Source organism: Mauremys reevesii, linkage group 10, assembly GCF_016161935.1.
Source record: "Mauremys reevesii isolate NIE-2019 linkage group 10, ASM1616193v1, whole genome shotgun sequence".
Lineage (NCBI taxonomy): Eukaryota > Metazoa > Chordata > Testudines > Geoemydidae > Mauremys > Mauremys reevesii.
Genome location: NC_052632.1, coordinates 34568363 through 34581901, shown reverse-complemented (window position 1 = coordinate 34581901; position 13539 = coordinate 34568363). Strand labels below are relative to the sequence as shown.

At 40.0% G+C, this 13539-nt stretch overlaps 1 protein-coding gene across 1 annotated transcript; it reads right to left on the bottom strand.

The window, feature by feature from the left end:
* Positions 1-2604: 2604 nt before the first annotated feature.
* Positions 2605-13081, bottom strand: PSMA4 (proteasome 20S subunit alpha 4). Its single transcript, XM_039492931.1, has 9 exons — positions 12681-13081; positions 11968-11996; positions 11460-11502; positions 9168-9330; positions 7582-7659; positions 5587-5675; positions 4323-4453; positions 3975-4098; positions 2605-2838 (listed from the first exon to the last, which is right to left on the bottom strand). Exons 2-9 carry the CDS (start codon positions 11968-11970, stop codon positions 2684-2686), a joined length of 786 nt encoding a protein of 261 aa, XP_039348865.1. The 5' UTR covers positions 11971-11996; positions 12681-13081; the 3' UTR covers positions 2605-2683.
* Between the last annotated feature and the right edge of the window lie 458 nt (positions 13082-13539).

Sequence of the window (13539 nt, the reverse complement as noted above, 5' to 3'; positions counted from 1 at the left end):
TTTAACACCAGGTAAGCCAGGCATGCAGAAAAGCTGTTTATTGTTTGTAAGATGTTTTGTCTTAAATACTCTGGTTCTAAATAAATAGTACTTTGCTTCATGAACCTAGCCTGGTCACTGAATAACCGTTATTGCCCGGAGAGACAAGAATTGCAGCTGTTGAAGTCCCCACCTGCTGAAGTGATCATAACGAATTGCAAGAGTCTGGAGCCTAAAACCCTTGAATGGTGACAGCCCTTTTGTCAGATCCCATCCTGAGAAAGATGTCAACTAGACTAGACATCTGACACTTAAGTGGGGTGTGCTGTGACAGCCCCTCCAAACTATATTTATGCTAAGCCATTAATTGTGTGCACATCATTTATAGAGCACACACACAAGCCAACTGCTGCATTAGATTCCCAGCAGCCAGAGAGAACATTTACTGTGCATATCTAATCTTTTCCAGATGGTGTTAATGTCTTCAAAAATAGTCCATTACTTTTGGAACTATCACTATTGGGATACTAGGTACTTATATGGCCCCCATCACTGTAATATGTGCACTTCTGTAACCTTAAAAAGTGAAAAGGCTCAAAACTTCTTGCATTTCTACACTAGTCTAGACTAATGCACCAGGAGCAACTCCATTATGTACAAGAGTTTAAGCTTCATTTTTATGATGCTCATATATAATGAAGGGAATTTAATAATTTGCATTAGTCCATATAACGAACAGTTTTAGTTAGGATTTAATTTTTTCAGCAAACTTGCTCTTATGGTTAAAGCTGAAACAATGTCAAAAATTCTTCCTACTCTAACTACACTGAGTTATAGTTAGTAGTAAATCAGTACATAAATCCAATTAATGTAAAATCTTGGTATTAAAATATTTTTAAATCCACTTTGATATATAATATGCTACTAAAAATTGAAAGAATTCAGTATGACCTGTAGGTATCAACTAGATAAGTCTTAAAAAAAAAAAACCAGGAAGAAAGCTATATATTATATGGGAACAAATGCCTCATCTTAAAATAAATCATAGTTATGATCCCCAAATCATTTAAACTTTTAATGCAGGATGTTTGGAAACAATCTGATAGAATTCTATGTTCCTTTGAGGCAACAGGCTATATAAATTTACTTTTGTTCCAACTGCAGGCAATTTTTGGCCACATTTGGAGGAGGTACTTTACCAGTCAAAACTATTTGGGATAGATTATACAAAATAAAATGACTCATGAAACTGAACCCAACTTTTTTCAGATCAAATTCAATCCTGTGAACCTGGTTTCCTTTAGAGGAACAATAAGAAATACTGAATATTAAACTAAAGGCCCAATGACCAATATTACAGCTTGAAATCCATCAGTTAAAGCCCCCTCAATTAAGGAACAATCAGTTAGTCCTATTTTTTAGGAATTACCAGTGATATTCTGGGATGTGTCAGAGAATTGGGACTATTCAATAGAAAGGACAGTAAAAAGGCACATCACCACTTATACAATACCTATTTGACTGTTTACCCTAGATGAAATTCCTTTAGCATTGAATGAAAAGTTAGTTCTTCTAAGTTGTAGGACTTCAACGTATATTTCTTCCATATGGATTTTTATTTCATACTTAATGGGTAGAACTTTAAGTTTGGGCTAGGTTTTTTTTGTTTTTGTTTTTTTTACCTCTAATAATTTACCCAATAATTTAAATGTCTAGTTTGTCAGTACTTAGTGAGGAGTATTAAAAAGGGGCACTGCACATTGATTTAGATTTATTCAGATTTTTTTAAAGTATTTTCATAAATTTTTAAGCAAATAGATACAGCTGTTGGGAGCGGTTTAATCCTTCTCTGCAATGTCAGAAAAGCCAGTAGCATCAAGCTAGGGCATGAAACCAAGAAGAAACTGTTTAATGCCCTTGGAATACAAAAACCAGTCAAATAGCCTAAGTTCAGTGGAAGTGGTTGATTTAAAGATGTAAGAAAAAGTAAACTATCTTTAAGATAAAAATACCTTCCTTAGGGAGGGTCATGTTACTTACTTGTGAGAAAATAGCTTATTTTGATATCTTAGCCATTTAAATATTGGCAATTAGTTTATTTGAAAGTGTATACTTTTCTGGAAAGTTATATTAAACTAACAGTATTTACTACAAATTAGAAGCACTCTTACTGCTTACAGGAATATTAGTGGAGCAGCCTTAATGGATATTATAAAACTTAATATGCCAAAAAAATTATAGATAATCTTGTGAGACAAGTATACTTTCATTCAGTATTAGAATTTTAAATAGGAAATGTTCTGTAAGGGTGGTGTTCTAAACTTCTGAAAGGCTTTATTTTTCACAGTAGTGTCATAACTGTTATTTACCAAGTAGCCAAGTATAGGCTCTAGACTGATTTAAAATATTTAACTTCCGTCAAAAATCAGTGTATTTAGATGTTACTGATGAAATAAAATACCCATTGCCATTCTTTTTACATTTTATTCTGTAATACAAAACAAAAAGATGTAAGAAATAAATGAATTCTAGAATTAAAGTAATAGTAATTCAATGCAAGAGGTGGTAAATCAGGTATTAAATTTTATGATGACTGAGGGCCTGGCTCAATAAGTATCAGATTTGCAGGCTTTTCTGAAGTGGAAATCCAAATCTTTCATTGAAGCAGGTCCTATATAATCTATAAAATGCTTGATTTCAAGTTCTATTTATCTTTTTCTTTTTGTTCTTTTTCTTTCTTTTCACGCTCAGATTTTGCTTCTTCCTCCTCATGTTTTTTTATCAACTGTTCCACTTCTTTTTGCTTTAGTACTCTAATTGTTGTCTTTCCATTCTCCCTTGTCAATGTTGCAATTTCAACTGAAACAGACAGAAAATATTTGCATTGTTAAATATTACTTATTTAAGGTAAAAGTAATAGACAAGGTTTTTTATGGTTAGAATTGTCAAAGGAGCCTGAGGGAGTTAGGCACCAAACTCAAAACAGTCTCCTTTGAAAATCTCAACTGAAGGCCTTGATTCTGTCACCACTTTTGTACATGTGTTACTTACTCATGTGAGCAGTAAAAAAATAAATGGACTACTCTCCTATACAGGGCTGTCCCTAGGGGCATGCAGGGCCCGGGACATAGGCGCCAAGTTTCTATCTGCTGGGAGGTGGGGAGGGTGCGTGCTCCCCACCTACCCCTTCTCCTCACCCCTTCCCCACGCAGTTCTGCCCCCTCCCCCAAGCACACTGCCCTTCGCTCCTCTCCCCTCCCCTCCAGCACCTTCAGACACTGGGAAACAGCTGATCAGTGGTAGGCACTGGGAGGGAGGGGGAAGTGCTGATCAGTGGGGCCTGCCAGTGGGCCGAATGCACTGGGAGGATGAGGAGGAGGTTGGTAGGCGGGCTCTTCCTCGCCCCTCCTGCCACGAAGCAAATGGCCCTCCCAAAGCGCAGGGCCCAGAGTGGTCACCCCGATTCACTGTAACCCCGGGATGGCTCTGCTCATATAAACAAAGTTAAGCATGTGCTTGTTCGCAGGCTCAAGGTTGAGAGTTAGTAATTCCTGCATCTGCAAATGCAGGAATTACCTCATCTGGCCATCGTCCACTGAAACTGAGTGGCAATGTAAGAGAGAGAGAAGGTGGGAGAGGTAATATCTTTTATTGGACCAATTTCTGTTGGTGAGAGAGGCAAGATGGTGCTCCGTGTGGCTCAAAAGCTTGCCTCTCTCACCAACAGAAGTTGGTCCAATAAAAGATACTACCTCTCCCACCTTGTCTCTCTAATACCCTGGGATTGACACAGGATACAACTATCCTGTGTGGCAATATAATACACTAGTTTGTTTTCTAAAACTCCATTATCACTGACTTATTTTTGACTAAAAAGCAATTGTTTGAAACACATCCAGTTTATTGTAATATTTTTACAGCAAGTGTTTGGGTTTTTCAGCAGCAAGGAGTTAAAGCAGGTTCACCTTTAAATATGGGAGAGCAATACTGCTTACCTTTCTCTGCAGAGAGTTTACTAACATCCATGGTTTTGTTTAGCACTTTAATGGCTAAAGCAAGTGCAGATTTCAAGGTCATTGCTCCTTCTTTATAGTCTTGTTTTAACATTGACACAGCTGCCTGTCAGACAAAGAATGGAGATTTATTTAATGCAAAGCAATGCATATAGGCAATTTAAAGTTCTGGTGTCAGAGATCATTAATACTGCTGGCATTAACATTCCTGTAGGAAATGTTTTACAACTATTTCTGCTTGTAGTAGTAATGAATATGGAATTGTGGTTAGTACATGGTTTATCATGGACAAATTCATTTATTTTGTTTTATTAAGAAAAAATCTCTTACAGCACTATTATTCCCAATGCATGTGGCTTTCCATCCTCCATAGTTTCCACTAGGATCACTCTGATACAGCTGAAATCCATAATGCTTATCCCAGCCAATGTACAGCAATGAAACACCAAAAGGACGTTTTCCTGTTAAAATACAAGGGTATTAGTGATCTAAATTTAGTAACTAGATTGGTCCCGAACGCTGCTTTTAAAAAAAAAAAAAAAGTCAAGGAAAATGTTAAATCCTTTCCTCTGATCTAGGATTTAATAGACTGCTCTGTACTTCTGGTATTTTAGATAAGCTCTACTATAAATCCTTTTATTGTTTCCTTCTAAGATGTGAGGAAGAATGCTGCTGTAGTCTTATTTCAATCTCTTACTCTACCAGCAATTTATTTCCATGTAAACAAATTGGAATTTACCACCTTAGTATCTTAAAACAAATCTTCAATGACCATCCTTAAATTTTTAGTACAAGAGCTCCAGAAACCAAAGTACATTAATGGTCAAGTCACACTACAAATATAATGGAGGTTATCAGCCAGTTAGGGTCTTCTGCGTTTTAACACTTTTATTGGTTGTGTTTGTGGAAACATCACAGTTCTGTGTATTTGGAAACATTGCCTAGGCTATAACATTATCATCTAACATTCACAGAACCATGTTGTCTGATCCACACTAATAATTTAAAAAAGTATTTGAAGACTGATGCCCCTAGCCACAGCTGCTAGTCCATAGTTACAATGGTACAATATATGGGTCCTAGATTTAATAAATAAATAAATACACACACAAAACTAATTTCTTCCTGTTGGGATTCAGGGCATCGCTGTGCTCAAAAAGCCCTACATCTCAGCCACCAACTTTTCAACAGTGATTAATGGCTGTGTCTATACCAGCAAATTTAGTATCTATAAATTCATCATCATTTCAATGCCATCATTTGGAAACAAAAGTTAATTCCTTTGGCAATTTTTCAGGGGTCATTTGTGCTTAGTAATTTTATAGGCCAGTAACCAAGTATTGTAAATAACTTCATAAAATCATTCTTTAGACATTTAAAACTTCCAATATGTTTCATTTATTTAACATAGAATGTCAGGGTTGGAAGGGACCTCAGGAGGTCATCTAGTCCAACCCCCTGCTCAAAGCAGGACCAATCCCCAGACAGATTTTTGCCCCAGATCCCTAAATGGCCCCCCTCAAGGACTGAACTCACAAATCCTGGTTTAGCAGGCCAATGCTCAAACCACTGAGCTATCCCTCCCCCTTATTACCTCCAAACTGTGTATAAGCTTGCTTGATATCACATAGTGCTGTTACCAACTGCTCACAAGGAATTGGTTCTTGATACTGCAATAGATACCTAATATTCAAAAGAAATATAAAAAAAATAATATATTTTTGTTTTTTCAGCTCCATAATTCAGGTACAGAGCTCAGCACAGCAATGCTTAAGATATTATTTTGATTCACAGTTCTATCAGAATGAGAATGGAAATCCCAACGCACACACAGCTGGTACCACAGCATAAAGTACTAGGCCTCCTTATTATTTAGTAATTCTTACCAGCCAATTTGCAATGAGGGTGTGATAGTAACCTCCATGGAAACTGTACTTTTTTGCAACAGGGGAATGAAAAGTAAAATTAGCTAGTGGAAGGATGAGAACGAGCAGAAGGTAATACAAAACAAGTCACGGAACAAGATCCCTGGCATTGATGTCTTTATTACCAAACTTTCGAATAGAAAATGTGTGCCAAAGTTGTTTCACAAGACTTAATAAAAAACACATCACTTTGATTTTTTCCATAATGATTAGGTTGTACATTTGTCACAAGAGTGAGTGGGCTCAATATATTACCTGATGACAGCCCATGAACAGAGACCAATGAATCTGGAACAATCTTTTTGGAGCAGGATAAATTAGGAGAGAAAACATGTTGGCAAGACAGGTGTATTGTAAAAATTAAAAAATGAAAGCAGCATGAATCTTACAAGGATGGCTATAAGAATGGAATAACGAGTTATCAGTTATCCAAAAAGGACTGAGGTTAGCAATTTAGTAAAGAGTATACATGCCTGTAACTTTAAATTTCAACACAACTTCTATTACTTGTGACATTACCATCACAACATCTGTAAATTTACTATAAGACTACAGCTATAATAATAAATTAAGAAAAATGTATTAAAGTAATGAACCAGATCCTTGGGTATAATGAAAGTGTACCCTTTCACAAGTCTGGGTGATAGTATGCAAATGTAGTTTAAAATATATGAATGGCTTTGTACTCCATGAGGTGATATGGCAAATAAAATGTTTCTTTAAAAGAAACCAAATTTATATTTGAGAACACTTTCTGTAATTATATATTATTCCTTAATTAAGGAATCAGACAACCTTGAAGCTGCACACTTTTATTAGGTCTTTACCTTGCTATCCAGTAGGTAAAAGTGTTTAATTTTTAAAAAAGGACATTTCTGAAGTAAGTACACGAACTACCTCTAACACATCATCAATAAATTGATTAGCATTTCACTGGAACAGGGTAAATCCTTAGTGGATGTAATCCAACCATTTTGGTTATCTATTTTATGCAATGTAAACAAACGGGGAAACTATACTGTTTCCTTTATTGCTCTAAATGACTAGAGATTCAGCTATAAACTGGAGCTGTCTGGAATACATAAGAAAAGGTAAAACACAGTTTGACAGATTGTTATTCTCCATTTTCTTGGCCTGGTTTGTCAAATCATCTAAAACTGAACAAATTTATCTTCTGCTAGTATATTTAATTAGCTGAATAGTGTTAAAGTTGGGTATATGCTCCATATATATAGCCCCCCCCCCAAAAAAAAGGCTCACATGCAAGGCATTACATTTAATAACATGTATACGGTGGGACCAGAATAGTAAATAAGAATTATAAAATAAGCAGATCCATAAGTTAAATTTGTTGACTGGTACCAGGCATTCATTAAACCACTGGTTAGGTTCTAGTAAATGTTAAAGATCTTTTAGAGCTACTCCTTTTAGATCACGTGAGCCAATCATACATGAAAGTAAAAGCAAAACTTAATTTAGTCAGGGGCAAAAATGTAGAACATTTATTCCTTTTGTTTGATTAAACTTTAATACATATACAGAGAACAAAAGAGAAGCATTTTCCTTGTTAGTAGGATTAAATTTGAAGTCAGGGTTAGTCTTAAATCCTCATTGTCACACGTTACAGCTCTTAAGTAAAGCTACAAAAATATCTATAACCATACCTTTGTGCAATAAGTCTCAGTTCATTTGTTAGAACATTAGCATCTGAAGTTATCCCTGCAACACTGCAAGCCATATCCCTGAAATATAAATACACAAGTTCACTGGGTTGTTAATTCCTGAGCAATAGTTATATCATTATGCAATGTTTCAGAGGAAGAACACAGTTTCATACCTACGATGAAACCCACACACTGTAAAACAAAAAAAGGCCATAAGCTCCTGCCACTGCATTATGTCAGATACATGTTGCAACCACTCCCATAACAGCACAGTAACATTCTGACATAACCTTTTATTTGGGTCAAACATATTGTGCAATGACCAACTAAAACAAAACTTTAAATTCTTATTAATTGAATATCCTCTACAATTCTCTTTGTGTGCACAACTGACAAACTGGTTAATTGATACTGGAAAAACTATTTGAGAGAAACAACTGATTCAGATGAGAACAGATGACAATTTTCTTAGCTGTATTTATTTTTTAGCAAAGAGTATTGCATATCCTTAACTGTGCCAAGCAGCTTAAATTTAGTGTTTCTCCTGCTGAATTTGAGATGGCTATAAAATATCCGCTGCTGAAGCAGACAGGATCTAATACATAAGTAGAAAAATAATCCAGGTAGTGAATGTAGAGGAAAAAAAAGTAGGAGCAGACACAAGTAATCACTCCTTTAATTGTAGGTAACACGATTCCTGAATAACCCAGTTCTTTTCCCCTGCTAAATAAGCCCCTGGCTGCCCCCAGAATCGGGGCAGAAAGGGAAGAGGGAAAGAGGGCAAAGTCACTTATGCCTCACGTGCACCAAGCAGAACTCCAGTGAACATGAGTATCCAGACCTTTATTGGGCAGAGTGGAAAACAATCCACAGTATGATTCTTGTTGATAACACTGGTAACAAAAATCTGAATAATTAGAAAAAAAAAGATTGAGGAATGGAGATATGGATCACCTCTATTACAGTTATGTCACAGAATATTAATGCTTTACTCATATCCACAGAAAATACGAAAGACAAAACAAATGCATGATTTGAAATGTGACTTAGAGCCTATACAAACTAAAGATAACATTTGAACAAGACAGGGATCAATGTTATTGCAGAAATAATGTGCAGAATTGTTCAGTTTTAAATCAGAACAGAGAGCACATGAAGAAAAACAGGAAGTGGAAGGTAATGTACGTAACAGAGTGCACATCAGTGAAATATGAAAACCTATCAGCAATAGAAGCAACGGGTAAATTTGTTCACGAGTAAATCTGAAAATTAGGAGAAATGAGGAAATCAGAGAGCAGAGCGTTATCACATAAATGCTAATGCAGTGATAGCACCCTGTATTGGGAAATACCAGCTCCGATTACAAGCAACATTCCCATATTAGCTTTAACATATGGGTTATTCTGTCTAGAAAAGAAAGATTTTGCTATAACCATAATTTTTGAGATCTGTTAAAGTTAACACAGATAAAATAATTTCATTCAAGAACTCAAAACTCCTCAGGTTGTTTGAATGACAGAGGTAATTAAATACCCTATTAGCAATTATAACAGCAGCGAACATATTTCACCAACATCTCAACTTACTCATTAAGCTTGTATATTTTCTCTGAAAAAAAGACTTCATCAAGAAGCTTGTGGATGTTGCGCCGTTCTGCTGCTAACAATACACCATCATTTGCTAAAATTCCCAGGCAAGTGCCTGCATGTCCAATTGCTTCCATAGCATATTCAACTTGATACAAGCGACCTAGAAAAAGAGGTTTAAGTTGGTAAATTCAACCATTTAACTCTGAAGAGGGTCAATCCTACAAGGTGTTGAGCACCTCGCACAACATACTAAGCATAACTTAACTAACTCTCACTGAAGTCATCACATCACAGGATCAGGTCCTAGGTTTGTCAAGTTAATTGGTCAGAATCAAGTAAGAAATCCAATGAACACACACAGTGGCAGGTTCAGATAGAAAAAAGCCTTGCCCTTGCAGAGAATTTTAAATGCAAGTTATCTACAACAGTGGTTCTCCATTGGGGGTCCACGAACCCTTTCAGGGGGTCCACGGGGCCCCGCAAATAAAACCCAGAGCCTGAGTCCCAGCAGCTCCCACAGGGCTGAAGCCAGGAACTGCGGGGTTGAAGTCCCACTCCTCAGCACCCCCAAAAGGGCTGATGCCTGGAGCAGCAGGGCTGAATTCCAGAGGGGCAGAAGCCCTGAGCCCATGGGCAGAGTTGGGAGGACACAGGGGTGGTGCATCCCTGAAACTAGAGTGCAAGAGCAGGGCAGTCCTGGGGCAGCTCCACTCCTCTCTCCCAGCCAGGTAAGAGGTGGGAAGCCAGAGCCAGGCAGTGTGGGACAGCTGATGCTCTGGCTGGTGCCATGGAGCAGGCAGCTGCGTCATTCCTTCATCTCCTGCTGCTGCTAGTGCAGGTGGTTGAAGCTGCTCCTCAGCTCCCAGCTCCTTTGCTCACACAGCTGGTAAGAGCCGCCTGGGCGAGGGGACCTGGTTTCATGGCTGGCAGAGCCTTCAGGGAACAGAGACCGCAAGGGAGGCCTCCCGGCACACAGCCCCTAGCTACCCTCCTCTCTGCACCCTGAGCTATTCCCCTGCCAGCACACAGCCACTAGCTACCCCCACTCCCTGCACCGAGCTACCCCTCTGCCCGCACACAGCCCCAGCTACCACCTCCCTGCACCATGAGTGGTTTTCAAACTTTTTGAGCTGAGCCTCCACCTCTGAGTTATAATTTTTGGTTGCACCTCCCTCCTCATCCCTCTTCCCCCGCAATCCAGACAGGCGGGTGGCCTGCTGAGGAGAATTAGGGGTGGACGTGGCGCTCCCTCCCCGGACTCCGCTAAGAGCTGGCTTGATTCCCCACCCCCCCGAACCCTCTCCTCTCCCCACTGGGCTCTGGAGTTTTTATACTATGATGTGGGGGGCCTCAGAAAGAAAAGGGTTGAGAAACTCTGATCTACAAAACTAACTGAAGCAGAAACAGAGACAAAAACCATGGATTTTTCAAGATTCAAAAAGGAGTTTTAGACACTTCTATGAATAAGTAGCATCAAATGTTACACTAGGTAGCATACTATTGTATGGGCTATTAATACTCATGTGCCAGGGCTTAGCCAACAGCCGGGAAATGTTTTCCTTGTCATTCCACTGCCTAGGATAGTACTGAACAATGGTTTGAATTTTGGAAGGTTAACACCTTCCCCTGATGCATTCAGCATTAAACACTGTTGACAAAAGGAAACAGGATACTGAGTAGATAAACCTTTGGATCTGTTCCTACATGAAAATTCTTATGGTTTTGCAATTCACACTTTTGTGCATTGTTTCCGGAGTTATAAGGATGAATGCGGTTGTCTTTCTGGAAACTGGGGGTGTATCAAGGCTGGCACAAGCAACCCCCTGGCTGACAAAGTTTACTGCAAAATCTGACTGTATTTTGCCCAATACTGGACAGAAATAACACACCCAAACTTACTACCAAAAGGGTGGTGGCAGTCAGCCCCTCTGGGCACGAGCATGTAATTCACTGCCAATGGAACAGGCAAGAACCATATATAAATTAAGCTGGAGAGCCTTCAAAAAGAAATGTAAAGATGCAGATCTCAATTAGATAGAGGAACTTTTATACTTTATTCTTAAAATTATCTCAATTTGCATTAAAATTAAAAGCATATCTCCACTATGGCCATGAACTCCCTTATAGTTTGGGGTGTTCCTCTTAATGTGAAGATCTGATTTCTGTGTCACAAATGAACTCAGGCAAATTGTCAACACTTCTACATATTTCAGTTGCTATTTAAACTTTTTGGGGAGGCATAAGGAGAGAAGTTGATTGGTCATGTGGTTCTCATTTACAGAACAATACCTTCTGGAGAAAATATAGTAGTTCTAGAATCATATCTTCGAGACTGTAACAAAAACATAACAGAACTCTTGTTATTTTTTTCCCTTTAAACAGAAGAAACTTTATTCAGTAATATTGTAAATCATGTTCAGCAGTAACATAGTGATTTCAGTTTAATATCAGTGAGACGTATAGCATTACAGGTAGTTTTATTGCCATTATTGTATGTTACCTTTTGTTTCTAGTCAAGGGACGAGTGCTCAATTTACATTTACTCAACGCTTTATCCTCTTATCCCTACCCCAATCATTGTCTTCCTCACAAAGCTTTACAACTAATGCTGTAAACACTTCTGCACATGCTTAATTTAGGTAAAAAATCCCAATTTAAGGTGGGTAAAGTTAAGCATGTGTATAAGTATTTTCAAGACTGGGGCCTCTGTTCTTTAAAGTCATTGAGCTGCAGAGAGCTTAATGATACTGCTGAACTCAGGCACAAAAAGGTCTCTATTTCATGCATAGTAACTCACCATTTTGCTTGTACACTGTTGTTGTTACACTGTAAAAAAAACCCAACAGTCACTACAAAGAATAGGTTTGTAGAACATAACTACATATATTTATCACTTAGACATTGAAAAATGATGTACAAAAGTACTAATTACAGTAATTAGCTCTCAATAACAGAACCTCCATTTCTTTATTATTCTAATAGAAGGGTCTTTTAAAATGTTGCAGTTAAGTTTTTAATAGACATGAATCTCAGTGATGAGGTAATTAAAAGGGGGTCGTGGGAATCACCTCGACAGGTGGTAAGTAAACCTGATAAAAACGATCCCTTTTAATGCCTTATCTCAAAGTAGAGATCGTTGTAACGAAGCAGATCAGTGCCTGTACCTACTGGGCAAGTGTTGAGGCTGGGGCAGGTTTCTCCCCCTCATTCTCCCTGCAAAGTCCATATTCCCAGAGAGAGAAATCTGGGGACAGACAAGACACTATCCCCTGCCCTGCCCAGCCCCCTTACGCCCCGACCTACCGAGAGGGGCCGGGGACAACCACCGTCCCGTGAGAGGCTATGGGGGTTCCCCCGGCCCAGTTCGCAGGCGGCTGCACTGCAGAGTCATCCCCCTCCCCCCGCAGCACGGGAAGGCCCCACCGCCTCCCAGTTCACACCGGGGGTTGCTACTCTCCTCGGGCCCGGCCCGGCCCTGTCCCACCCCTCGGGCGGCCGCCCCGCACTCACCGCCGCGCTAGGTGCACCGAGGGGCCCGTCCACCGGGAAGAGACTGTCCTGCCACCGGCCACTGACTCAACCCCTCACCGCTTGCCAAAATGGCCGCCGCGCACGCGCGCTAGCATGTCCTGGCCCACGGGCCGGGGCACTCCCGAGTCCCGGCTCAGCGAGGCGCTGCTGGGGACGAGGCGGGCGGCTGCGCGTCCAGGGCAGAGCTCGCTGTCTGGCGGGGGATCGCTCCGCTCTGCTCCTAGCCTGGGCCTCTCGCTTGCGCTCTACGAGCAGCTCCCGTGGCCAGGCGCCTCCGAGCTGGAGCAGGGAGCGCGGTCACACCGGCAACGGCTGGGCTCCAGCCCCTTCAACGCGTCCCTCGTGCCGACAGCTCCGGCACCGCCTCCCAAGCCCCTTGTCGCTGAGAACGCGCCAGCCCTGGGGAGGCCCTGAATCTGCTCGGCCTGGCGCCAGGGCACTGCAGGCTCCTCAACGCTTCTTCAGTAACCAGACTGGCGAGAGAACTAGCGTGTCCCCCAGGGATCTGACCTGGGCGCAGTCATGGTCTATAGAGTCATAAATGATCTGGGGAAAAGGGGTAAACAGCGAGGTGGCAAAATTTGCAGCTGATACAAAACTACTCAAGATAGTTACGTCCCAGGCAGACAGCAACGAGCTACAAAAGCAACTCTCAAAACTGGGTGACAGGGCAACAAAATGGCAGATGAAATTCAGTGTTGATAAATGTAAAGTAATGCACGTTGGAAAACATAATCACAACTATACATATAAAATGAGGGAGCCTAAGTTAGCTGAAAGAGATCTTGACGTCATTGTGGATAGTTCTCTGAAAATATCCGCTCAATGTGCAGCAGCA

Coding starts and splice junctions, on each gene's coding strand:
- PSMA4 (XM_039492931.1), bottom strand. Junction 5,676..7,581: donor CTGAGACTTATTGCACAAAG/GTATGGTTATAG, acceptor TTTGAATATTAG/GTATCTATTGCAGTATCAAG. Junction 2,839..3,974: donor TAAACTCTCTGCAGAGAAAG/GTAAGCAGTATT, acceptor TGTCTGTTTCAG/TTGAAATTGCAACATTGACA.